This window comes from Onychostruthus taczanowskii, unplaced genomic scaffold (assembly GCF_017590055.1).
Source record: "Onychostruthus taczanowskii isolate IOZ18803 unplaced genomic scaffold, ASM1759005v1 scaffold76, whole genome shotgun sequence".
In the NCBI taxonomy this organism is placed as follows: Eukaryota; Metazoa; Chordata; class Aves; order Passeriformes; family Passeridae; genus Onychostruthus; species Onychostruthus taczanowskii.
The window spans coordinates 1,302,810-1,330,366 of NW_024505450.1; the positions used below are offsets into that span (position 1 = coordinate 1,302,810).

Below are 27,557 nucleotides of genomic sequence, written 5' to 3' on the forward strand. Positions count from 1 at the left end.
GGTGGAGCCGCCGCCCCCGGGGGCCGCGGGAGTCCCGGGAGGGGCCGGGGGGCGGCGCAGGGGGACCCGGACCGGGAGATGGCGGCGGTGGGACCCCCCGGCGGCGGTGCCGGGCTGTGTCTCCGGGAGCCGGGACCGCGGCGGGGGCCCCGTTACGGAGCGGCCCCGGGGCGGGCCGGCCCGGCGGCGTGGCAGCACCGGGGGGGACGGGGCTGGCAGGCGGGCCCAGAGCCGGGCTGGGGTCCCGCGGAGGGCAGGGGCGGTGGCGGGGCTCGGGGGTCGTGCCGGGCTGTGCCTCCTCCCCGGTGCGAGTCGCCCCCAGGGACGGGGAGGCTCGGGCGGCCCTCACGGAGGGGACGGTGCCCCTGCCCGGCCGCGGTGCCCCTGCCCGGCCGCGGGGCCCCGAGGTCTCCGCCGGCCGCTCCGGCGTTGGGGAGGCCCCGTGTGAAGCCCAGAAGGATGGCGGTACTTGGGAATTCCCCGCTCTGTGGCGCCGCGGCCGGTCCCGCCTGCGGGCAGGTGCCAGCCCCGCGGCCGGGGGCTCCCGGAGCCCGCACGGAGCATCCCGGCGCCTGCCGGGGCTGTGTCCCTGGGGATCCCCCTCGTCCCCAGCAGCTCTGCCGCTGCCCTGCCGACACCTGTGTGCGCCGTGCCTGTCGCAAGGGGATGGAAGGTTTTCCTCCAGCGGGAACACCGAGGCGGCTTCCCGAGATCAGGATTTTGCGCTTGGGGAGGCAAGGGAATCACTTTGCATTTTTAATTGCTGAGGTTTCTGTTACTCCAGTGCCTCGATTATAACAGTTTTGGGAAGATTTTCGTGCTCGAAAAACAACGGTGAAGGAACAAGTGGGTGTGTTTTCTTGCCTTGGAAGCGAATATGCCTACTGGAATTTTAAAGTATTTCCTTAGTGTGTGAGGTAGAAAGGGTCAGCTGCAGAGCGTGATCTAATATTTCTTCAAAATTCAGTCTTTAAGTAGATTTTTTTTTTTTAATTCTGGAGCTTCAACATTCAAAATACTACGTTTCTTTTTTAACATACTCATATTAAAGGACCTGTCCTACCTGTTTATCTTTTATTTTATCAAAAGGGCTTTTTAAATGTAAGTGGCTGATAATACACAGGCTGCAGCTAAGTCTGTAAGGGAGAAAAGAAAGAGTGTTTTTTTCCAATTAAGTATTAATTCCAGCTAACTGTCTCTGTAAACGGTCTTGCAGAAGGCTGAGGTTAAATTCTGCCCTCTTCGTAATGTATGTTTTGTATCCTCCAGGAATATGTAAATAGCTCTTTGAAGTATTAGGAACTACAGACCTCTCTCTGGTTACTCTAAACCACAGCTGCTTATTAAGGAGAAAGGCTTTACTCCTCCTGACTTCTGTGGGTTTGTGCTTCTCATGACCATTCATGGGGTTTTACCCCTGCTTGTAGAAATTGAGTGTGTAAAATAATCTACAGACAGAGCATTTCACTGGGTTTTTGTGCTGTTTTATCCCATTTTCTCTTCCACACTGCTCGTTTCCGTTGTCTCTTTGGATGCCAGCTATGGTGTGTGGGGCTGTGAAGGATCAAGCTTTGTAAAAGAAGTTCCTTGGGAGACCAGGCAAGCGAGAAGCACCACAGGGCATGTGAAGAAAGCTGCTTGGTTTGGTGTCAGGAAGCTCAGGTGGCTGGAGCTGGGATTCCACAAAGGCAGAGCTGGAATTAGGGGCTGCTGCCACATCCCTGGCACCACATGCTCCTGAGAGACCTGCTGTGTTTGGGGACCCTTGCTAGGGATGTATCAGGAGGGTGATGCTTATAGGGGGGCTTTAAAGGAGATTTGTTTTTCTCCTTCAAATACCTGCTCCCAGTGATTCTTTTGGGCAACTAGAAGTGAGAACAGAGAGCATTTGTTGGGTTCATTTGGTGGAGCTTAGAGTTGCTCACCATTCTTGGGAGCTGAGCAGGACTGATGGCAAAGTTGAGATCTGTGAGAGCTGCAGGTGAGAAAGGCAGGTTTTCCAAGGGAATTGATACCAAGGATGCTGGAAATACCAGGAGACATGCAGGTTATTTAGTTTACATGAGTACAGAAGTGCTGTTTCCACGCTCAAATGTAACATCTTAAGCTGTTTTCATCGTGGGGCCCATTGCCTGTGTTGTTACACTTTGACAGGAGCTACAGGAAAACCTGAAGGAATGTGTTATTGTTAAGTGAAACAAAGTAAATTTTGTGCATCTTGTAGTGACTTTCAGTTCTGTAACCTGCATGCTTTTCATTCTTAACCTCTACCATCAGTTTTGTCCATAGTTCTGTTTCTGAAAAAGGGCAGAAAAGTAGAAGGCAGCTGCTTGTATCCCCAAGTGTTAAGAAGTTCTCTGAAGTTAGTTGTCTTCAATAAAAGCTGTAGAAAGGCATATCATCTGCAAATGACTGCGAAGAGAAGCCCAAAATAAATACATATTTTTAATCTGTGTAGCTTTTTGGTTCTAAGTTTGCAGAATGCAATATTTAAGCTTTCTCTATTTACTTTGATACAGTAAACATGTTTTGAAACTTTAATTTTTGGCTGTCATCATATTTTGAGAGCTTCAGCCTGAAATAATTGATTTTGATAAATGCAGTCACTGACTGGATGACGCTGACTGGAACTCAGTTACCAACTTTTGAAATTTGGTTTTTGAATATTCTGCTTGATCAACCCACAGAAATTACAATCTGTGTTTTGGAGGTGCTTGAAGATGCAAATGAGGTGGTTGATGGCATTTTCAAACCCGGTGAAAGAGCTTTCAGTGAGGGTCTTTCAGTGTCTCTTTTGGGCTGTAGATTGATGATGGATGAAGCAAAGCAAAGGAGTGCTCTGCCTGTGGGGTGTGTATATATCTATATAGATGTGGTGGTCTTGCACTGCAGTAGGAAATGTGTTCCATCTTTAGTCAGATCAAATCCAGACTGGTGCTCAGGTGTTATATAGTTGAAACTCAAGACACTGAAGCAGAAAAATTATGCACTTAAAAAATCAGAAGGCTTTTCTCCCTAAGAGTTGGTGTATTGGGTTATTTGGAAAGCCTAGTTAAGTTTTGAGGATTTTTTTTGTGTGAGGAAGAAATCTCAGTGTGATTATCCAGTTGGTGTTATTTGTATTTAATGACTCTGTATCTGTGATGTCTATTAAATTGAGCTGCACATTAAATGGGGTGGGTATCGAGGTAACTCGCTGCCATTAACTGCGTATGGCACCTGCCTTTTTTACCTCAGTTTGTTGAAAATATGCAGTAAGGCTACTTATCCAAGGCCCAGACTTCATCTCCTTGGAAACCTGATCTTTCACCAGATGTTGAGAAATGTAATTTCTTTTTTAATCCATTCTGCAGAAGAATGCAGATCAAAACAACATCTTCAGGCTTTGTTAGTCTGGAATATTAATTACCTAGAAAAACAGACTGACATTTCAGTCTCTGCCCCAAAGAAGATTGATAGTTTCTGTTGTGTTTGGTATTATTATTAGAAATTTATGTTACCTGATGCTCAAGTTCCTGGTTTATAGTTTAATTTGATTCAAGGGCTGCCTGATAGTGGGTTCTTCATGAGTAAAGTACAGGATTGTTTGAGGACCCATGCCTGCAAGGATTTATCTTTCTTCTCTCTCTGCTCAGGTCATACTTTCTCCTTTGCCGTTGCAAAAAGATATTTCTTAGGCAGCACATTGAGAATTTGTAACCTTTTCAGTCTGCTGCCATTTGAGAAGCTGTTATTCAATGTCTTCTGTGTCAGATGCACTTCTGGGTCAGCTGCTGATGTCAGAGCAGCTTGTGGCCCTGTGCTGGAGCTGTGCTGGAGTTTACTAGGTTGGCCTTGTGCAGGAATGGTGCCAGTAGGCTACTCGGAGAGCAGGAGATCTCCTTGGCAGCACTGTGGAGGGGAGAGCTCACAAGCCAGTCTCTTGGGGCCCAAGGTGCTGAAGTTTTCTGCTGACTTCCAAGGGGCCCATTCATGAGTCCAAGCAGCTGAGGCAGATGGTTGTAGTTTTTTGGGCTGGTTTTGGCTGGGTTTTCCTTGCAGATGTTGGTGGGCTCTGTTTTCACAGGTACAAGGCCGTTTAGTGGCACCTGGGAAAGGCAGCAGACACATTGCTGAATCCTGACCAGTTGTTCCCTGTGTGGCTGGGATGGAAATCCATCTTCCCGTGGGCTGTTGCTGTAGCACTGGGAAGGATGTTTGGTGATTCCTAGGCAGCATCTTTTGGCACCATGTCTCTAAATCACTTTCCTAGGGAGGTACTTTATAGCAGTTCTTAGGTGCTCATTCAATTGCAGCCTTTTGCATTAATTCCTTTCTGTGTCAGCTAAAAAATAAGTGAATGGAATCCATGTATTTTAAAGATTGGATGTATTCTTGATACAGGACTACTCAGAAAACTCTAAAATTTTTATGATCCATTTGGAACTGATGTAGGATTTCAAGGGTGAATGAAAAAGACTATCAGAGAACTCAGAAATTACTACTATTCTTGATCTCCAGTTCTTTTTATCTTGGAAACTTCCTTAAAGTGCCTTTACCTTTTATAATTTGCCTGACCAAAATGGACAAAATTAAAAAGACTGTAGAAATTATTAAATAATGCTGTAATGCAGAATATTTATCGGGTGAAGTGAGAAGGAAAAGTTACTTCCTAGAAAAAACAGGAAAAAATAAAGCTAATAACTTTTATTTTAACTTTTTTTTTTTTTTTTTTTTTTTTTTTTTGTAAGAATGTTTTTTCTGTCTTCAAAGCTGTTATTTTATAGTTTCCTTGAACTGGTTTGGTTGGGTTTTCTTTTCCTTAACTTGTTCTGAATGGATTTCTTTGTTGTCTTTGGATTTTTCTTGGAGCATTACAAAATTTAGGAGTACAGTTCCAATTGGAAGCAAAATGATCTATTAAAATATCAAAACTTTCATCTTTTATGTTGTGCATATACATTGTAGTCATTGAGAGTGGCAGCAGGTTGGCTTCAGTTTGAGTGCTACTGATATTTTTATCTTTCATTCAAGGACCTCTGATAACTGCATTTTAAATCTCCTCGAGTTTTGGGCTTTCTCCTGCACTTTGGCTACTGGCTTATTAGTTTTCCTATAACCTTGGAAAAGAATATTTATTTTGCCCATAGACTTGAATGGCCTGGTCATTTTTCGGGGATAGAATCTGTGGTCTAGAATAGATTGCAAAAAAATCAGATGTTTGTTTTGGAGGTTTATATTTTTTTAACCTGGTCTTGACCACATTGCGGTTTCCAGTTTGAAGTTCTACAATTGTTGACTAAGAAACAGGAGGCCCTTTTATTCCTCTGTTCCCTTTCCCAATGTGCTTTGTTGCCAAGGCATTTCATGTAATCTTGGCATTTGCAAACTGGCTTTTTTATTGATGAAATTAATTCAATTACTTAATGGAAAAAAGTCAGTATCAACGTGTCCTCAACGTACTTAAGAATATTTTTGTGTTATAGTCAGGCCATGGCCCAAATTCATAAATCCAGAAATTTGCATATGTTTGTGATCTTAGAAGGCTCTGATACCTGAAATAGCTTTTTTTCCTGATCAATCTGATCAAGTCCCAGAATATTAGACAAATTTGCTGCCCTAGAGTAACATTTTACTGTGGTATTAATCTATACCAAATTTACTATGGCTTGGAAGTTTCTATTACAAATAGTGTTGTTTTTACAGAGTTCTTCCTGTTTTTATAGAGTTTATTCTTTTTTTTTTTAATTATTATTTTAAAACATATTTTCACTGCAATGACCAAACCAGCCTCTGAATATTGTAGTTTATTTTAGAAACCTGTCAAGTCAGGTTCAGTGACTTCTTAGAGGGGCCTGTCACATAAAACATTAGAATTGCTGGAAATGTGCTGTAATTAAAGAACAATCTGTTCAAAATGTTGTCAAATGCTTTCTATGCAGTTTGGGTCCAAATTCTAGGAGTACAAGAAGTTACTTGTACTTTAGAAATACAAGGCCAGCAATTGGATATTCCTATTTTAAGCAGAAAGACAGATAAAGAGTTCATGCTAGTTTGGGTTCATGTTGTGATTTTCTGTTTTACTTCTGTTAGAAATTTTAGGACTTTTATGTAAATACGTTTTTCTCCATCTGAGACCTGTGCAACTTGGTCAGCTTGTCTGGCCAGGAGACAGTCTGAAGAAAGATGGGTATTTCCCTATTACAGCATTTTAAAATCTAGTTCAGTCTGTTTAAGATATCCCAGCTGGCAATAATGAGATCTCAATTACTGTACTTGGCATTATTTCTTGAGTGAGGTAATTCCTGTCCTCATTTATCTGACTTGACCATGAGACTCTTCCATAGCAAATGCCTGCTTTATTTTCTTAGCTGGAGTGGCTCTTTATTTGTCTTACCCTAGTGCTTTTGTCATTATCAAGAATAAGATGATGAGGGGAAAAAAGCCCAACAGAGGAGAAGATTACTGCAGTCAACTATTGGAAAAACTTTCTACATTCCAGTTCCTGGTGGGGATTATCTTACTCACCGTTGTAGAGCAAATTTTAACAATTGGATACAGCTGATGCCATTGTGCAACTTTTCTGACTGTCCTTTCTCTGTGTGTTTCTCCCAAGAATTCTGCTCTGACTGATGGATTTTGGCAGGTTTTCAGGGAGCATGTGGGAAACATGCCACTGTTCAGGGCAGGATCATCAGGGCTCTGCTCTGGGACCTTAACAGGACAAAATGCTGGTTTTGGTGCCCAGCAGTTTGGTTTATAATGACACGAGTCCATGATCTGTGGCCAGCTGGATGAGTTTGGACAGCAGTTTTGATGATCATTGGAATGGGTTGCCATGGACAGTGTAGCCTCTGTCAGTGCTCCAAGCCCTTCCTGGCTGAGGATTTCCATCCGTGTATCCTGTCCCTGTGCTCCGTGGTGACATTTATGTTGGGCAAAGATCCAGGCCTGGGGAATCTGCTGGGTCTCAAAGCTGAGTATTTGCCCCAGAAGAGTGACGTGGGATTGCTGATGCCATACAACTTGTGGCTTCATAAACATTTCTGCTTTTGTGGGTTAGGAAACAGCTCACAAAGTGAGTATTCCTGAAGGAGAGGTGGGAGAGGCAGGAAGTGTGAAGAGTGCTGTTTTAAATGTGTTACACTGCAACCTTCATGTGGAAGAAGAGACTTTATGACAGAGTATTTTTGGATTGAGCTGTGTTGGGTCATTTCTTTCATAAATCTACATAAAAATTTGATGAAAAAATCTGGCTTTGGCACTGAAACCCAGAAAAATAAGTAACTTCTTACTTTCATCTCTGGAGCTATACAGTGGAGCTTTTCAGTATTTATTGTGCCATTAAAAAAAAAAAAAATCTCTTTTATAGCAGGAAAGAGTAACTCAGGCAGACCTTTGACACTTTTCCCTTTCCCCTCGCTGGCCCATGTGCCTCTGGGTTTCCAGATGGACAAATATAGAAGTGTTTCAGATACGCAAATCTCTCAGGAGCTCATTCACCACCATCACCTGACTTTGCCAGAGCTGAACACTTACGTGTCCAAGTTGTTGTCAAACTGATAATTTATGTAAAATTGGCAGAGACCCAGCAATGTCTCCAGTTAAACTTGCCAGGAAGTCTGGAGGAAATGGAATATAGGAAAGAGACTGAGGGGAAAAAGATTTTTTTTCCAAGACAATACATGGTTTGAACTCCATTAATTGTGCACACCTTTGCTGCCTTTGAGGAGTGGACATGTCTGTGTAAAAAGAAAAAAACCTGAATTGCTGTTCAAGAATGATTCTCAAACTTGGCATAGATCTCATCTTGCTGCCAGTTGGTTTAAATATTCTGTTTTCAAGAAGCAAAGCTTTCTAAAACCTACCCAGGCTTCCATTCAGAGAAATATTGGCACCATAGTTTGTTCTTGATGTTCTTATCAAATAGCTGTTCAGGAGAATTGTTCTTGTGTTCAGTGGCATGAAAAACTTTCTAAGACTGTAATGTGCCCTTATTAAAGATATTTACAAAAAATTTTGAACTTTACTTGGAATATAAATGATAATGTAAGACCAAGTTTACCTCAGCAGATAATGGGATAATTCATGCCTTCTGCTTCAAGTGAATTGACTTATTTTTTCCCTAGAGCATATGAGCACTAATAAAGACCAAATAGTTGCATGCATTGGAAAGAAGCAGAACCAAAAATAAAAAAATCTTCCATGTAACAAAAAAGTGAGCAAAAAGTACCCTATTGGTATCTCATTAGAGACCCAGGTAGTATTGTAGCACACTGATGATCACTATTCAACATTTTAAGATTCTTAAAGTTCCTTTAAATGCTTAAATTAGTGTTGCAGAGTTCTTGTGGCTTTTTAGACAAAATAAGTGTGCCTTTTAGAGCAGAATTTGCTCAGGCAAGTGCTTAAGCCTCCATGGATTCATTCATGGTGTGCTGTAACACTTGTGTAATCTACTTTCTTTGGCACACATTTCGGGTGCATACTTCTTATTTTTTAAAACAAATATTTGGTCGCTTTTCCAATTCGTCCTCTACTTTTAGGGTATTTCTGTGCCTTGCTAGTTTCCAGTAGCCCCAAACCCACTGGAATGATGGTGTCCCTTGACAAACCTGGAAAAGTACTGCTTTCTGTTATTTGTCAATGGAAGCTATTTTTCCATTTTTCTGTTGAATTTTGTTTGGTGACTTTGGAAAGCCTGGTAGCTGGTGTCTTAGCTGGCCTCTGACTTTATTTACAGACACAGACACTCAAGAATTCACCCTTGGAATTGCCTGTGTGTGGCTCTCTGTGTCCTTTTGTCTCAGTTCTGTGAGGGCTTTGTTTGCTCTTTCGTGCGTGTGTGTTTCGTGGCGGTGACGATGTTTGGGAGCGATGCTGTGTTGGCAACCAGGTCACAGAATAATATTGGGGCAGGTTCTCAGGTTTACCTGGAGGAGTGGCTGGCAAGTGGATTTTGAGGCTTTCAGGAAGCAGAAAAAGAAACTTCCCTGCCCTTTTGACACCTGGAAGACCCTTGATGCACTAGCTTAAAGGGGAAACATTAGGAATAAGTACAGCTAACTTTGACTGCCCTTTCTAGCAAACCTCATAGCAGTGAAGGATTAGTTTTTCATCTCCAAATACAACCCAGCGTATCCCCTTTAACTCCTCCCTATGACGGAATTTGGCCGAGTCTTTGTTTGGCAGCAGCGGGTGAGTTTCTCTTCAATCATCCCTCACGGTGTAGTTCTGTATTTTCCACACATCCTTCCAGAAGTGTACTCATCTCAATCATTTCCACATGTGAGCTTTTCCTTGTTTTTCACCCTTCAAAGGGCTGGTCATTTTGTTCCTGGTGGCTCGTTGTGTTGTTCTCTGCTTTTATCTTCATAGTTTTCACATTCCCACTGCTCAGGCTGTAGGCATCAGTCATCTCAGTGCAGTTAGATTTGACTGTTCCATGTGCCATCCCAACCCAGAGCAATGTTTTTTAATCCTAACTGGAGTAATGTTCATCCAGGCTCTTTCTTGACTGTGCTGCTGTTGGTGGGAGATGGATTTCACTTGGGTGTTGATTAAACAGCCTTCTAGAAAAGGTGCAAATTTATCCCAGCAGCAGCTCACAAACAAAATAAATACATTTCAGACTGTTTCTTGAATGCTTCTGTTACCCTGGAGGCTTTGTAGGGCTACTTGTGCTGTAATCTGCCTTTGAGAGTTGTTCTGTGTGCTCCCACATTGATGTGTGTGTTTGCAAGGGAAGTTAAAGGGAGGACACTCACTGGTGAGCTCATCGTCTCTCCCCTCCAGTGTACAGTGCTGGTATCTGTTTGACTTCTGAATCACCTTACTGTCATTACTCAGACTTGTAGCTTTTCAAAAAACTACTTCTTTACAGGATTAGGTTTCATCTATTTTGTATCTCTGAACAGTTCAGTGTGGGGTTAGGTAAGCACCAGTGCTGTATGGGAGTACCCAGCGGAATGCTGAAGCCAGGAGGTTAAAAGCTCTTGCAGTTAGAAAGGGTTAAAAGGTTAGATTTTCAACTTCTCAACTAATGAAATGGTGTGAATTCTGTCTTCTGAATTTCCCAAAGAGGAGTGTGTGCTGCACTGTAAAGATCCACCTAGCCCTGTATTAAATAAACTATCGAACTGATTCATAGTTACTGTGTGTGAGCTGAGTAAGGATTAGTCAGTAGCATTGATTCTGGCAATTTCCACTTGGCTTGCTTGAGAAATACATGTGCCCTTTCTAACCAGCGGCTGAGTCCTGTTCTGTATGTCACACTTCCAAGAGGAAGTGACTGAGGGTGGAAGGACTTTATTGACTGGCAGTTCCCAGGGCAACATTAGAGAGGTGCACAAAAGAATCTGTGCCTTGGTAAACAAGGATATCAAGCTGGACTCAAAGGTAGGTTGATCTTTGTAGGATGTTAATTATGTCATGGCTTTAATACTTTCTCGGACTTGATAAAGTGTGAATAGAAAACTGAAAGGAGTTCAAGGAATGAACTGTTTTGCAAACATAAATTTAGAGTGTCAGGTGAAAGGAGCACAACTAAGCTCACTTAAAGGAGGAAGAAGCAATTCACTGGATTAATCCTTCAGTCAATGAGCTGGTAATGTTATCTGGTAGGAGAAAATGAAATGAGGTTCAATAGCAGATAGGTGACTTAGTGAAATTCAGGCTAGAAAAGCTGAAAGTTAGGAGCAAGGAGAATGACGCTTTGGAACAGAAAAGGCGGGAGGCGGGTAAGGGATTCTTACAACACATCAGTTCTTCCAGGATATCTTTGTAAAGTAAACTTTGACCTGAATTACAGCATATCAGTGTGTCCTATAAAACAGTAGATGAGGTTGCCTCCTGTTGCAGCAGAGGAGAGCAGAACACAGGATTGTACAAGAGAACAGATATGAATGAATCTGGTATCAGTGTTGAGATAAAACTTGCCTGCTTATCTGTACTCTGTGTTTGAGTAGAAGGAAGTGCAAGGACATACAGCTTTTACCAGGGTGAGCAGGACAGGGAGGGCCAGAGAGACCTGGAGCAGAGAGAAGGGGGCTACAGAGACTCTTGCAGCAAAACAAGTAAAAAGATTAAAAATACCGCAGGGGGTTCTCTTGTTGTTATTCTCTAAAGCATACATAAAATGTAATACCCGTGAGTTTTGTTCAGCAAAACTAAAATCCAAAGCAAACACCACTTTTGGTCTGGAATCTTAATAATTAAATGGACCAAAATATAGCACTTTTTTATTTTGGAATAAGAATGTCGATACCAGTGACAGAATATTAATACCAGTGATTTGCTATAAGGTGAAATTTCAAGCTCTGATACTGGAGGGAGACAGAAGTGGGACATAAACCTGAGGAGCTGATACTCATATTTAGGAAAACAAAGGTGGAGTGATTTAACATGAAGGTAATGAAAGTGCCTTTACATTTGTCAGTTAAGTTGCTCAGGGTAAATATTTTGTGTTTAGTCAGTTACTTCAGAATTTAGAGAATATAAATTTAAGCTTGTACCTTTAGGGACAACAAATAAATTCAATGTATGTGAAAGAGGAGACAGAACCTTCGAAGAGTGCCGAAGGGACTTGAACACATAAAAAAGCATTTCAGTTGAGCACCAGATGAGTGACTGAAGAAAACCTACACACAAAAATTGTATGTATTTCTCCATTAAAGTCAGAGCACAATAGTGCATGAGATTGAAGTGAGCATTTCAGAAAAGTAGGATCCTTAAAAAAAGCCAGAACTCTTTGTATCTATTGTTTAGTCCATGATCTTTTGAAATATGTGATTCTTTTCTGTTCTAAGCATTTTTATCTGGTTGGGTTTTTCCCCTGTGTGTAATCAAAGGTCAAAGGTTGGGCGTGATGATCTTGGAGGTCTTTTCCAACCTTAATGATTCTATGATCAGTAACAGTTTGCCTGCTTTAGTGGCTCTTTGGCCTCTTTTAAAAAGAGAATTGAGAGTTTTATTTGATTATAGGAAAGATCTGCCACTGGCAGGTTTGAGGTGAGTGGGGCAGTGTGTATGCACTGAAGTGCTTGGCAAGGTGAGGCTCAGGCCTGCCATTCTGTTGTTTGTTTTGGGTGGTTTGTGCCTGCTGACTTTTAGGGGGTTCCTTGCTCAGTGCGCTTGGTTTTGGGTGCTGCAGAGGACTTGAGCTGTTCAAAATGGATTTGAAATTCCACTTAAGAAAGCAGACACCGAGCATGTAAACCCAGCTTCCTGTATTAGACTGGGGTTTTTTTCTGATAAGCTAAGCTTTCACAAACTGCTTTGCTAAACTTGTAATGTCTACTGATTCAGTTCAAATGTTCCACCTGGTGCTGAGTGGTGGTAGGGTGATAATTGCAGGTGAGTTAGCTTAAAACACAGTTGACCTGGAAGGGTTTTTTGAGGATGTTGTATATTTCACACTCCCTGTGAGTATGCCCTGTATATTGTACTTGTAAACAGAAGTTTCTGTGAATACTCAGAAATGGAGATAATGTTCTTTTACTGATAACAAAGGAGGAGAGACCACTGTGTGCCAGAAAGACCCAGTTCCTGTGGAGTTGTGTCTCCAACAGGGCTGTGAGTTACTCCTGGTGAAAGAGTAGGATTAGGGCCCACAGGTATTTTCAGCTCAGGCACTTCCCAGGACACATGTGGTGGTAACCCTCAGCAGAATCCCTTTCCATGAGCTGGTCCTACCTCTCTGCGCAAAGCACACCAACCACAGGAGCTTCCAGGCCTCCTGTTACCTGGCAGAGTTTCCAGAGCCTTTCCACCTCATGTGAAGGGCTGTGTTGTTTCAAGCCTTTCAGCCAAGCTTTGTCTGATATCCCCATGATGTTTGATGAGTTTGTAGATCTTGGTCCTGCCAGTTTTCTAAGTTGAAGAGGAGCAGTTTATTTCATTGTTCCTTAAGCAGAACTCATTGCCTCTATTGTTCTACTGAGTGAAAGTAGAAAGTTTTCCATTTTCTAACAAATTTAATTGCTGGGGATTTGTTGGATGGTATCCAAGCCATCCTTTGCTCGGGAGCCGTAAATAATTACGAGCATTTGTAAGTGGTAACTAAGGGACTGCATTTTTAATATTTGGCACAAGTCCGCTACTTGCAGAAATAAAATCATCTAAACCTACTTAAGCTTTTTTGAGGAGGAATGTGAACTGTCTAGTGATCTTTCCTAGGTCCACTGGGATCAGACTGCGTAGGTCGTGGAATGTTCTCTTTTGGAATTAAAACAATGGGTTGGAGGAACTTTTGGTTGCAACTGTTAGTCAGATGTCCCTTTGCTCTGTGCTGCATTCCTTCTTGATTAGGTGGGGAAGGAGGTTGTGTGGATGGATCTTTGAGTCAAGGATGAGAAATCATTAAAAAAAAAATCAAGCGTGCAGCCTTCAGTTTTATGAAGAGTCTAATTTTGGGGTTGGGTGGCTGTGATTTTTTTGTGTTGGGTTTTTTCTGAACAGGTTTTCTTCCTCAGTTGCCCGTGTTTGGTCTTGGCAGGATTTTTTCCTCTCTCTTGTTGTGGTTTTTTTTTTTTTTTGGTTGTTGTTGTTGTATGTGTGTGTCTATTACATGCTGTTCTTCCTAACTTGCATTTCTGTTATTTTTAATTTTTGTAATGGTTTAGATGTCAGCATAGCAATAAGGATCCCATTAAGTGAACTGCTGGTGTTCCCTGATCATTCCTTTGCCTTTATAAAGGCTGTCATTTGGGAACTTGAGCCTTTGTTCCAAATACAGCAGCAATTTAAAAACTTCTTCGGTTTCAGTTGTAATGTAAAAGGACGCATTCAAACTTGACTGTTGATTTAAATTAGAAATCATGGATTTAAAAGCCTGTCTGGAAAATGCAAGTCTGAGGCTTGTATCCAGCTGTATCTCTGGATACAGAGAATGTCACAGGTTTGGAAATTTGGTGGTTCTCAACATCAGTGTGAATGTACAGAGGCAGAAAAAAGGAATATGTTGTATCAGCCATTTCTCTAAAGGGCTGTCCTATTGCTGTAGGCCTTTCTCAAGAAAATAAAGCTTCTACTCCCACTGCAGCAGTGACTGCAGAGTGGATGGAAATACTCCTCTACTGTGTCTGTATATTAATAACTTGCCATTCACAAAAGAGCAGAGAAAATGTCACAGTGCAGATGTGGATCAGTGGAAAGGTTTCAGCACACCTTGTCTTGCTCAAGCCAAGGAGGGATTTGTGTGTTGAAAACAAATCCTGTGGGAATGCTGAAAATATCTTGAAAGTGTAGAAAGGCTGTAACAGGGATATTTTAACTGCTTACAGTAGTTGGATGGGACATTTCTTCCCTTCCCCTTCTCTGGCATGTCTCCTCCCCTTGCTTTGAGCTGCTTCTGGATACCATCTGACCTTTCAGCAAGGCACTTGAGGTTTCTGAGCCTCCAGAAGACTGTGCCTTCTCTCAAGTTATTGTTCAGCCTGATGAATTCAACACACTGTACAGGCAGGCTCTGAGGACTTCATAAAAGTCTCTGCTGGAGTACTGGAAGGGAAATCTGGGGTAAGAGTGACAGAGACTAAAAAAGGAAGTAAAGCCATCCCTTTGGCACTAAGGTGTTCTATCAGCTGTTCTGTGAAACTTTGCTGTGAGGTTTACAGCATTATCTCGTGCTTGTCCTGAGCTAGACAAATACAACTTTTTCCAAGCCATATTCTGATGACTTTTCCCTAAACTATAACTTGATTTGCTCCATCAAGTCTTACTTTGAATGCTGTAATTACAAAAACTCAAAACCAAAACTGCTCAAAATGCTGGCTTTAGTGAGGTTCATGTTGTAGGGTGTTTGGGGCTCATGTTGAACACGTGTCACGTTGCACAGACATTCCATTTTATCTGAGGAAGAGAGAAGGAAGCATGAAAAGTAGCTAGTGCTGCAGTAGAAGCCAAGAACATTCACTTAGGTGTTCGGTATATGGTGCAATGAGACTTCTAACTTTACCTTTCATGTCCTGCTGAAGGACTTCTTTGGGTTGGCATTGTGGTTTCCCTGCCTTGCCGTCCCTTGCCTTGTTCTGTAGCAGTCCTGAGCACTGCTCTGGCTGGACAGGGAGTTGTGAGCTCCAGCAATTCTGCTCCCAGAGTGCTGTGTCAATATTAGTGCTGGCCCAGGGGGCCTTGGGAGCTCGCCCTACTTCTCAGTGTTCTCTGTGGCTGCGCTTCCAACTGCTTTGTGTGGCAGAGTGGGGGATAATGCCCCAGTGGGAGCTGTCCTGGCTTGGAAAGGCTGCCTTTCTCAGCCTTAGCAGCAAATCCCTCCTTTAAAAACATGGATTTCAAGTATGGGTGGTGGTGTTACCTCTGGAGTGTCAGATTATGTTCTTTCTGACCCAGCAATGGGAAAACTGAGAAGGGTTTTAAAAAGTTTTATTCCATTTTTAGTCTCATGTGAAGGGTGAGATAATACATATGTTATAATTCAGGCCATTACAATGAGAAGCCAATTATTTCCTAATTACAATACAATTATAAGTGTTTCTTGGCCTATCAGATTTTTTGCCATGTCAGTTTTTTGCCAGCTAACTTACAAATCTATTTCTCACACTGGAGCATTAACCAAGACTTGAAAATGACATGTGAATCTTTTTTTAACGTGTATTTCCTTACGTGTTTTCCATAGAACAATTTAGGAAGTGCTAAGTTGTTGCAGTGTCAGGGTTTCACTGTTTGATTTGGATTTAACTGGCAAATAGTGTGACTTCAGGAAAGGAAGCTGCTGAGCTTATTTTTGTCAGTATTTATTGTTGCTCCACCAACAGAGGGACTCCAGTTGCAGGTGCGTGTGTAGGGAGAAGTTTTCTTAAAACTGGAAATTTTTCAATCATTTTAGAGTTTCAAATTTCTTTGAAACACAAACTTTAATGTATACAGTAGCTATGCCATCATTGTACATTATCTGGATTTTTTTTTCTTTTACCAGATTCTGACTTGTTCACGTAACAAAAAGCTGTGATGCTCTCTTATCAAAAAGCACTGGTAGTGTGGGAGAACAAAAATTAAGTTGAGCCTCTAAGATAGTTCTGAAGGAAGAAATGCCAGTAATATTTCAAGTGAGCACAAGCTCACTTGAAAAAAACCAGTGGGGAAAAATGAGCCTGTTGAGGATATGTTAGCTAGGGGAAATGGTGGAGAGGCAGCCAGAGTGAGGAATACCCCAGCTTGGTTCCAGGCAGGGTGAGAGTTTCTTCCTTTTCCCAGGGCTTACTTTAGGATGGAAGGGAAAGTGACAGCCTGTTGGCTTTGCTTTGTCAGGCTGGCAGAGTGCTGAGAGCAGGGGTGGCTTCTTCCAGCCAGAGATGAAATCCAGCAGGACCAGAGGGAATATGCAAAAACTGGAAATGAAAGTATCAGCTATAAATAGAACCACCTGTCTTTGCTCCTTCTGGTAATATTTTTTCCCTCTTGTTCCAATGCTTTGTTCCCTGAAGATATAAAGTATTTAGCTGCAGTTTGGCAGTAGATCTCTGAATGAAAGGTCTTGCACATGCCAGATATGTTTGGGTTTGTTGTAGTAATAATATGACTGGAAAACAGCTCTGTGCAATATCTTTAAAAGTATTTGGACCAGGTGGCCCAACTCAAAAGAAAACTAGGATTTTCACCTTAAGAGATGCTCTTCAGAGGCTAAAAGAAGTGAGTAGTGGTTCAATCTATTCAGCTGAAAAATGGCTAACTTCCCATAATGCATAAACTCTAAAAGTCAAATAGAATACAGAGAAAATATTACTTGGGTAGTACTATTCATGCCATGGCTTGAATGTATTGCCTGGTTTGGATGCCTACAGTGCTGCAGTAAGAGGGGAGAAGAAAATGAGAACCTGACAAAAGCCCAGGAGGACTTGGTGGCTGGAAGCTGGAGTAACTAATGGAGTACTAAAACAGTGCTGTGCCAGTGAGAAGATGACTTGAGTTAAAGCTTGTGCTCACTTGAAATGTTAAAGTCAATAGATCCTGTTAAAGTACAAGCAGTAGTTCTGAGCTTGAGGAAGAAGCTCTGGAAGGGTTTCCATGGCATGCCAAGTCACTGATCACAGGGTAAAATTCTACTTTGGACACAAATGAGGAAGTGTTTTGCTAGGCTGCTGATTCATTTTTAAGACACATTTCTTTGCATTTCCGAGAGGATTTTGCCTTCCTGCCACTGAAGGACAACTTTTGAGGTTATGAACTACAGGAAGAATATTTGCTGAATTGTGAGGATTCACGAGCTTCACTGAGCTGCAGTAAGGAAATTAAATTTGCCCAGATCATATCACAGTCATAATAATACTTAGAGTGTACAGTTGGGCTTTATTCATCATCTCTAGATTAGAAGATGTGCATTTAAACAATATGAAACTTACTTTGACTAATTAAAGTCTTTAAGACCTGTATCTAAAACATCTGTCTGCTGTAAACTGGTGCTCATATTTAGGAGTTGGATGAAATCTTGAAACAAAAAGCTGCATCTTTTGGACTGCAAGTGGAAAAAGGAGCCATGCCCAGCCGTGAGTTACAGAGACACTGATTGTAAATTCCCACTGTTTGTATAACATGGGGAGCAAGTTAAGTAGCTTACCTACTTGTTATCTTGTATGCTGCTCCTGCTCCAGAAATGTCAGTCTAGCTTGTGTACAGTCCTCTTACAGAGAAATTTCTAATCTTCTAAAAATTTTGGCTTTGAAGTCAACTCTACAGTGCATCTTCTGTTGTTGACAGATCAGAAGTAATGTGTACAACTTGGGAGACTTCACAGAACCACTGCCTCCTCAGCTGAGAAGGTTTTTGTTGTTTTGTGGTTTCGGGTGTGTATTTCTGATCAAAGCATGCTGGAAGTACATAAGCTATTAAAGAAATCAACTTTGGTTAGGTTTTTCCTTGCCGTTAATGTTGGATAATTGATTTACCCAACTCGTAGGACGGATTTTCCTGTCTTTCACACACCCTGCTCTGCCTCCACCCTCTCCAGATCCCTTGGCTGGCTTAGGGTTGGTGGGCAAGGACTGCATCCAGTGGTTGTGAAACAGTAGGTCCCTCACATATTAGAGGCTGGACCTGGCTTGGAAACTCAGGACTTCAGCTAAGTTTAAATTGTAGTAATTGAGGGCGTAGATTTCCTTTGTTGGGTCTGGGTCTGTTTCTTTTAACTCTGTCATTACTAAAAGAACAATTGATTTTGATGTCACATGAGCAGATTGAAATAACTGGCCCAAAGGACTTAAAGTTTCTGTTGTCTTTTAATTTTAAGTTTTCTCATTCTCCCCAGTTTTGAAAATACAATACCTTGTTTCTTCTCACATGTACACAAAATCTTCTGAAGAACTGGAATAAATAAATATTAAATATCACATCCTAACATAGATTTTGTAAACTTACTTTACCAACATTAAACATTAGTGGACCCTGTTTTTAATGTTACTTTGTTCCATAACTTATATTACAGAAATTCTGGGGTGCTGTGCTGAACAACATTTCTGAAGCATTGTTTTAAAGTAAAGTAAAGGCTTGGGTGTCTTTGGTTTAAATAATTTAAACATTTCTGACATTGGGCTCAGTCCTTGTTCTACAAGCAGCTGGATTTCTCAGCACGACTGATTTTTTTTCCGTTTTATGGAATAATGGCTGTATCCCTTTCCAGTGAAATCAGTCTGGATGTTTTAGAACAGCAGGACCTGTTGAAATCCCAAGACATCCAAAGGAGTGTGCTGATTGAGAGTGGATCTTTCATTGACAGATAGACCTGGGTGTAATTCTTATGTAACTCTTTTTACTCTGTAGGAGATCAGCTGTTAGCTTAGAGGTGTTGTGTGGCAGCCACACTTTTCTGGTAAAACCCTCCTTAGTGTATCCCTGTTGACATTTGAGGTGAAATATGAACATGTGTTCCTAGAATATCTGTGGTGATCTCAGTGTGTCTGTAAAATGTCACGAGGCACCCAGTAACACACAGAGCGTGCAGAGCTCTGGGGCAGAATTTGGTGGTTCCTGCTGTCAGGGGAGACGCCTGAAGTGCTGGTTCAGTCTCATTCTGTGTGCTGGGGCTGAGTTCAGGAATTCCTGCAGCACTGGGAGCTCTACCCAGTATCTGCTGATGTGAGGACCAGTACTTCTTGGTTCCCGTAGCCTGTAGAGAGGCTACAGTTTGTTTCATGTGTAGAGGTTTTATAAATCCTCTCAAGCCTGGCCTTCCAAGAAAGGCAGGTCTTTTTCTGTTTTCTCTGTGGAAGCAGTTTCTTGGAACCTGAGGAGTGCATGTGCTGGCAGATTGATTATTGAAGCAGGCCAAATTCCTTTGGTAACAGCAGCGTGTTAGTACTGATTTCCAAGAGTGTGCATCACCACCTTTTCACAAGGGCTTGATTCCCTTGTGATGTTTCCTTTTGATGGCTGCCCACAATGAAATATGCAAACAGGGCAGCATAAGCTCACTTCAAAGAATAAGAGCTCAAAGAGTCTAATCTTGGCCGAGGAGAAGCTCACACTAGATCAAGCTTTCAGTAATGGTTGCAAACTGGCAAGCTTTGTTGAAACCCTCTTGCAGCTGGGATTCAGTGGGTAGGTAGAGAAGAGAGGCAGACACTCTTTGAGATGTGAGGGGAAATGGAATCTCCTGTGGCTGAGGATCAGCTGGATAATCAGGATGTTGTTCTGATGATGTCTCCAGTGGCTGTTCCGTAGAACTTTAACCTAGACCTTGAGCTCTATCACTACAGGTGTATCCCAGTCCCCTGTTAAGGGGGGAAATACTTCATGCATACCACAGCTGGTCTAAACAGGTTTGATTCCTGGAGGTGGCACCAACCTGGAGGGTTGGTTTTGGTTTTGATCCATTTTTCCTTTTCTGCTTTGAAGGTGATCCATGCTTGTATCCACAGGGCCTTCCCATGTGACTACACCACCTTGAAACACGTATTTATCTGCTTCACTTAGAAAAGAGCATGAGCTAGGATTTTTGGAGGTTGTTTAATTCTGTTGGATTCTCTTTCCAGAACCAGCCTGTTTTCCTTTCCTTCCATGCTATCTGAAACTTTATACTTAGAGCTGCAGACAAGTGCAAACCTGGGAAATGTGTTTGAGACACCACGTGAGTGTGCTACCAAGCAGGGGGATCTCTACAGACCAGAGAGAAGGGTCCCCAAAAATCTTATAAAGAACCTTACGAGGTTAGCAAAGAGAAATGCCAAGTCCTGCACCTGGAGAGGAAAAGCCCCATGTCTCAGTACAGATTGGGGACTGAACAGCTGGAAAAGAGCTTGGCAGAAAACGTATTCATGGTTCATGAACCACCAAGGGTGCCCTTGCAGCAAAGAAGGCCAAGAGCCTCCTGGATTGCATCAGGAGTTGTGCTGCCAGCAGGCTGGGGAAGTGATCCTTCCCATTTACTGAGTGCTGCTGAAACACTTCTGTGTTCTGGTCTGGTTTTGAGCTCCCCTGTGCAAGAGGAAGGTTTTTTAGTTAGCACTTATTCTTGGTTTTGGGGCAATGAGAAGTCCTCTGTTAAAGTAGCTGGAAGTTAAGGTTGAGGTATTTTCCCTCATAAACGAGGAGAGATAGGAACCAAGACCCTTCTTGATCTGGGAGTCTCAGTGTTCTGTGAACAAGATAAAATGCATTGTTGTGTGTCTCCATCTCCACTGGGAGACTCTGGAAAGCTGTGAGGTGATGCCATGATGTGACCTGTTCTGCCTTTTCTCAGAGACTTTGCTGATGAAGAGATGCTTTTGGTGTGGGAGTGTACCTGGACAGATTGATCTACTGAGAAACTGCATGTGGAGTTTTTCTTCTGTTGATTGGAGATTTTTTCCCCTCCATGTCAAATTTGCTTAACTTGTAGCTTTGTGGCTGGTTAAAATTAATGGGCTGCTTCCCTCCAGCCTGCTACTTTTTGCTCAGGAAAGATTGGGAGCAGCTGTTGGAAGCGGGGGTCTCTTGGGCAGCTGAGGGCTGTTCCTCTGCCCTCCACAGAGCAGGGCATCCCCCTGCCCTGTTGTGAGGGGCTGCAGGATGCTGGAGCAGATCTGGGTGTGTGGTCAGGGTCCAAACATGAGCTGCTGATGTCAGGAGGAGTTCCAAAACTCAGATGTGAATCACAGGCTGCCAGGGGCTGATGGGTATTGGTTTCTCTGGGTCTGGATTGAAGGCACTTGAGACAGCAGTTCATGTTTGGACTCAGGTGTTTATTATTTCTTATCAATAAAACAGTCTCACAACCATTAAGTTGGCAGCTTTTCATTAGCAAAGCATAAAATGGCCAACAATCTCTTGTTACAAGGTCTTTTAAGACTAAACTATCCAATTAAGAACTGACACCTAAATTATTTTCCCTTTTAACCCAATAACTGATCCCTGGAAGCCTTCAATGTGGACTTCTACCCAATTACAAAACATCACCCAAACCCATGAAGAAGAAGGAAGAAGAACCTGCCTCTACCCTAAAACCTCCATCTTGCTTCATATTTATTTCTATATTCTAAAATCCCAAACTCTAAGTCTTCCACCCTGTGATATTACACACTTCTAACCAACTACACACCCATAATCCCAGTGCTATCAATCAATTTTGGAGGCTTTCTCCACAGCCTCAGGTCAAATGCAGCGTCCTCTTGTGGGTCTGTGCCTTTCAGCACAGAAAGTTTAAAATTCTCAGCATCCAGGATTCCAACAGATGGGCATGCTGAGGGCTTGGTGGTAAAAGGGTGACCTCAACAAACAAGCCATGGTAAAATCCCTTCTTTGCACCAGAGAGTGTGGTGAGATGCGTCTGCATGTGCGAGGAAGCCACAGGAATTTTTGTCTTCTGTGAGTACAGAGTACTTGCAAATGGTGTTAGGGAGCCGTTAAAACCAAACAGTATCAGTATATTGGGAAGATAGGAAATATTCTGACTTAGGTATTCCTTAAGTACTGAGGGCAAAGGAAACTACCCTGCTTTACTTCAGAGATCTCCCTGTGATTTCTATGGAGTATTCCATAATAAAGGCTCTGATGTTACTTGCAGCATTGAGCCCATGGATACTGGTCTGCATCTTGAGATCATCCTGGGGACACTTGGAGTCCTCATGCTGCTGAGCTGAAACCTCCCCACCACCAAGTGCAAGTGTGTTGGGAGCCTCCAGCAGCAGCAACCTGCTGCTAGGGAAGATGAAGAACCTCTTTGTGTTTTGTACCAGCTTGTGCTGTGACACTTAACTCCAGCAATGGAGTAGTGCTGTGAAGGGAAGTAGATGGTTTCCTTTCTGGGGCTGTTTTTGGTTCAGTCATTCCCCACAGGGACAGTGAGTATCTTTACAATGACTTCTTCAGGAAACCACACCACGGTTTTCCTCTGTCATTGCGAAATTGCACTTTTGAGATACGAGACACTCGTGATTCATAAAGTTATGAATTGCATTTCTTTCAGAATAAATCCGTGCGTGCCTTGGACACGGCTGCCTCTTGCCTGGGGGGAGCCAGAGCTGATGGGGCTTGTGGAAAGAGGTCCTGACTCTGGGTGGGTGCTTGGCTCATGGAGTTGACCTACTTTAGCAGTGACCTTGATTTGCTCAGAGGTGTTTGTGTACTCGTGATCAGCTTTGCTGCATGATTAAGCTGGTCACGTGTCATCTCACTTTTTTTTTAAGGGACGAACAGTAAGATGTATTTTTGCTGTCTCATTAGCCTTGTTTCGGGGGATCAGAGGAAGAGGGAATGCAAGGGAGGGGAATCCCAAGGAAGTAGTTCCAAACTACTGTAGAGACAAACTGTCATGGATACAGTGACAAAATACCATTTGATTCTCGTCTGCAGGAGAATTCAAACAGGAAGTAGACTCCATGGCATTTTTTTCAAGTAGGTGTCCTTAGAGTACTTTGGCAACAAGTATGGCATCATAAATGGAAGGCTTGAACTTTGTTTAAATACCTGAGTAACTTCTGTGGTCCTCCTCAAGAGAGAATTTTTCTTAGGCATTGAACATCCAGCAGATGGAGGCTGAAAAGACAGAAAATATTCAATTTCCTAGAATTTTAAGAGAGCCTTGTGAAAAAACATTTCTCTGAACTGCTCACTATTTAGTGGGGCATGCTGATTTTTGCTCTGATCATTGAGTTGACATCTTCTTAACTTTAAAACTCATTTCAAGAGACATGCATAGTTCTTAACTCCTGTAATGCTAAAATGTAGGACTGTGATTGTTAGGACTGGGTGAGCATTTGGGACATGGTAGAGAAAGGGCTGACTGAAAATTAAATTGAGAATTCTGCTCTTTAGGTATTTTTTGCTGCTCAAATGGTCAAGACACTTAAAATAGCTGCTTTGAAACTATCAAATATAGACAGGTATAAAATAGAACAGCTAAATGAATACTTGATTTAAATTTTTTTTCTATAACGCTGATATGACATTTTTGTTTGAGATGAATAACAATTTGGTTTTTGCATTGGTGCATGGTGACTTGTGCAGTGTTCTGGTTCTGAAGCTAAAATGCTGACTGTTGCAGGTATTCTTAAAGAGAGAGGACTGGGGTAAACTTACAAACCCTTTTTCCCCCACCCCCTTTTCTCTTTGTTCCTTCCAGCTCATCCCAGCCTTCTGTCTGAGGTCATCATAGGTGGTCCATGAAGTTACCTAATGTAGTAAAATGTGAGTTCAGCCAGCACCCTCACATAGAGGGGTGCTCAGAAGCACACTAAGTTTAGCTATAACTAATTTCTGCACATCAACTGATACTGAAGATAAGGAGTTTGGGTCTGGACCTAGCACAGAGAAACAGCCAGTGACTGGTTTTACTGGTAAATTGAGATGCAGCCACCTCATCCACCACAGTAACACCATTAAGTCTGCAGCTGTTTGGCTGCTGGGGCTAAGAGAGACAAAGCAGACAGCTGGGAAAGTAGGGAGACAGTGGGGCCTGACCTACAGATAGCTATGTGAATGAAAGCCTTGCAAAACAAATGTGGTTATGGATTCAGTGGCATTTCATAATTTGACTTAAATTTGTACTGATTTAGCTTTGGTTAGTTCTGGTGCCAGCTGGCCTCTTAATGTGCCTCTACCAGTATGTCCACACATCCTCAAAAATGGAAAAGGGATTAGGTTATTTGGGAAAGGACCGCAGAGGAGTTGTTGGGTGAGATGGACAATGAGCCCTCAGCATCAGTTTGGATGCTCTGCTGCTGGAACAACAGTGATCCTCCTTTCAGTAGTTGGTGGTACCGAGATAGTGACTTGCCTGACCTTGCAGTGCCAGGACCAGAAATTTAGATAATTTAAGCTTGTGAAGTTCTGAATGTGCTGTTCTGGCAGAGCTGAAGAAAATGATAACAAGCAGCTTTAGATTTTTTTTTTTTTTTTGGCTAATAACTCATACCATGTCTACATACCTGCTTCAGCAGAATTGGTTACAGTGTGATTACGTTGACAGGATGTCTGGCTTGTAAACTTCTGAGAGTGCCATGGGAGCTGCTTGTTCTGTGTACTTGGACAGTCAGGATGCTCACAGGTGCATCAGCCAGAAAATTCTGTGTCCAATGGACTTTGGGAGTTTTCTTGTAGGAGGAAAATGTCAGTTTCTAAATCTTCCACAGCAAGTTTTGCTGAAAAACTTGGTTTGTGACAGCAGTGTGAAAGGAAAGGACATCCACATGTTTGTAGTACAGCTGGGAGACACATTTGAGGGCTTGAGTTGTAGTATGGCCATGTGCATTTTGTAGAAAACTTGAAGCCTGCAGGATAAAGCCATGTTTAACCCCTGTCCTTCGAAGATGCTAACGGCTGTTACAGTGGAAAACAAAACAGTAAGCCAAGCCTAAACCTAGGACCACCCTTAGAGTAAGGCAGTAAGTCTGTCCTTTGCTCTGTGGCAGCTATTTAACACATTCTGGCAGCATTTGACAGCAAATGTGCTCATGATTGTCATGCTGTGATCATTGTGAGCAGAGGGGGCTTGTGCAAAGACCAGAGCATGGTAAAAAGGGCTCAAAAGGAGGCTGTGCCAGAGATTCCTTCTGCCCAAAGTTTGATCCATTGGAGATGCACATCCCAACAGCTAGCCCTTTGGATGGATGGATGAAGCTTCTACACTTTGTAAGGAAATGTGTATTTGATCCCTGGGTTGGAAACATTTATTGCTTTGGTAAACTGTGTCTAAACCAATTGTTTTTAAGGTGTTTTTTAAGCTTGCTGGTTTTTCCTCCCATTCAGGTTTTTGAAAGTAATTGACCGACAGAACATGAGGCAAGGAAGAGTTCTGAGGTTATCAGCTGCTTTGGGCTGAGCATCATCATCTTTGCCCAAGTGGATTTAGGCTTCCAAGACAGGCCTTCAGGTAAAACCTCTTCTCTTTCACAGTTGGTGCTGTTTGGCAGGGAGCTTTTCACAGGGTTTCTTCCAACGGTGTAATTTGCAGTCTGGAGGATTAAATAGTGAAGATTTGAATTACTTGCAGTCTAGAGGATTAAAAAGCCAATTAGATTAATTTGTACCTTTAACTAGACTTCTTTGACCACCATCATTGGGTTATAATATTTTTATTTGTGGAGTCTGCTGTGCAGAGGTGTTTATTTCTATAGAAATTTTCTGAATTCAGTGGAAATAGAACTTTAAAAGTTTGTGAGCTCTTATATGATCTTCAAATGCAGAGACACATTAAAACAAGTGTTCCCTGTCAGAAATATTCCTGTTAGAAAGAAGCAATTGGCTGACCAGCTAACATAAGAGTAAGCTTGGTTTAATTCAAGATCATTCTGACAAATCTTTAGAAACAATTGTGTTACATAATGTGTTTTGAGAATTGTTGCGATACGGCACAAAATGATGACACAGACACTGCTGCTCTCGAGGGGAACAAAAAGGAAGAAAAAGAAAAACTTTATTTTCTGACTCCAACATTTATAGTTTTCCAAAGGTGACAGTGGATTGGAGGGTGACAGTGCCACCTCTCCAATGCCACTGGACAGACTAAGGGTCCATCAATTCTCTCCACCTCTATGAAAGAATGCAAAACATAGGTTATTTACAGAACTGTGTGTGAGAAAGTTTGTTGAAAGAATGCAAACATCAGAAGGCTTAACAAAGTCTTACAAAATCAGGGCGACAGAGAATGGTCATGGTTTGTGTGCAATACTGCATACAGCAGTAACTGGAAAAGGAGAAATTACCTGTCTTTTTACAGGAAGAGGAAAAAATAGAAACTGATTGTTGCAGTTTTTTAAGACTGCTAAGTTTGAGATAGCTCTTTTGGTTAAAAATGTGTGTCTGCTTATATTAATGCAGTATTTTTTGGTTGGGGGGTTGTTTTTTATTTCTTCCCTGATGTTAGACAGTCCAATGGCAGACCAAAGGATGGACATATCTTCTACAATTAGTGACTTTATGTCACCAGACCCTGCTGACTTGATCTCCAGTTCCCTTAGCACTTCAGGAATGGACTGTAATAGGAAAAGAAAGGGAAGCTCAACTGATTATCAGTAAGTTGGATTTCTCTTGATTTAGCACTGCTAAAAGGAGGTGGCAACACAACAATACACTGGGGAAGACTACAGACATACTTATAGCAGTTTTTAAATAACCTCTTCTTTACAATCTGCTTTAAAGGTTTTAATAAAGAAGAGAGCTACTGTACACTAAGAGCCAAGTTCATTATTTAATAATAAAAATAAAGCTGTCATCTCAGTGCAGCTAGAATTGAGGGTTATCAAATGGGGTAAGGCTGAGGAGAAAAACTTCTGGCTGGTGGGGGAATGGAATTAGTACTGATGAAATGTACTGTGTGGAGGTTGATTATATTGACCATTTACGTAGAAAGTACAATGTCTGACTAACAGAAGGAGAAGATAATAAATGTATTGAAAAGTGGAAGCAAAACTAGGAGTAGTTCCTTTTCTTCACCTATTTTTTGCCTATTTAGTCACTTCCTATCAGTGTACTGCCAGCCTTTACCTGATGAAGCTATTTTGGTCTCTCATTTGAATATGAATCTGAATAGTCTCTGGTTTGAGGTATTAGAGCTGTCTCTCTTTTAATCAACTGGTTTAATCTTGTAGTGGTTCTCAGCAGTAGAAGGAAATCCTACCACCTCTGCTGTAGAACAGTGAAGGGCACAGCAGAGTTTGCCAGACTCCCAGACCTGCACTGGGAACAGCAAGAGCAACCTACTTACTGCAAGTGCAAACCTCCTCTGCATTGTAACTTTACGAAGTGTGGCTGCAGGGGAACTTGTGAGTGGCCACATCCATTATTCATCCAGCCACAGAGTCCATTTTTATGTAACTTAGCTCAGATTTTATTGCTGAGGGCCTTTGGATTGTTGGCAGCTCTTTTTACGAGGAGGAGCAGAATTTTTAATCCATGCTGAGCATTACAATTAAAAATTAGATTCTTTTTAGGAGAACTTAGGCACAAAATATTTAAATACCTCTCTGAACTGCCTTTAATCTCCCTGAGAAGCACATGTGTCCCTCTAGCTGAATTGACTACTACAAAATTGAGTGATCAGCCTCAATCCTACCATCTTCCTTTTCTCTAGAAAGGATTTCTCCATTTCTGTTCCTCTGGGTAGGAAGCATTACTGAAGTCCTCTTTTCCAAAAGACAGCTTGTTCTTGTAAG

The 27,557-nt window shown here is 42.1% G+C and overlaps 1 protein-coding gene across 8 annotated transcripts in view; it reads left to right on the forward strand.

Annotated features, from left to right (window-relative positions):
- The window catches only part of ARNTL (aryl hydrocarbon receptor nuclear translocator like), a 49,545-nt gene that overhangs the window by 432 nt on the left and 21,556 nt on the right, over positions 1-27,557 (forward strand). For 7 of the 8 annotated variants that reach the window (XM_041423312.1, XM_041423308.1, XM_041423311.1 and 4 more), the window contains exons 2-3: positions 25,153-25,276; positions 26,270-26,417. In XM_041423312.1, the coding sequence (XP_041279246.1) occupies positions 26,278-26,417 (140 nt within the window). In that variant the 5' untranslated portion in view covers positions 25,153-25,276; positions 26,270-26,277. Of the gene's footprint in view, positions 1-23,572; positions 23,593-25,152; positions 25,277-26,269; positions 26,418-27,557 lie in introns of those variants that run through there. The other variant, XM_041423307.1, reaches the window with a different exon arrangement.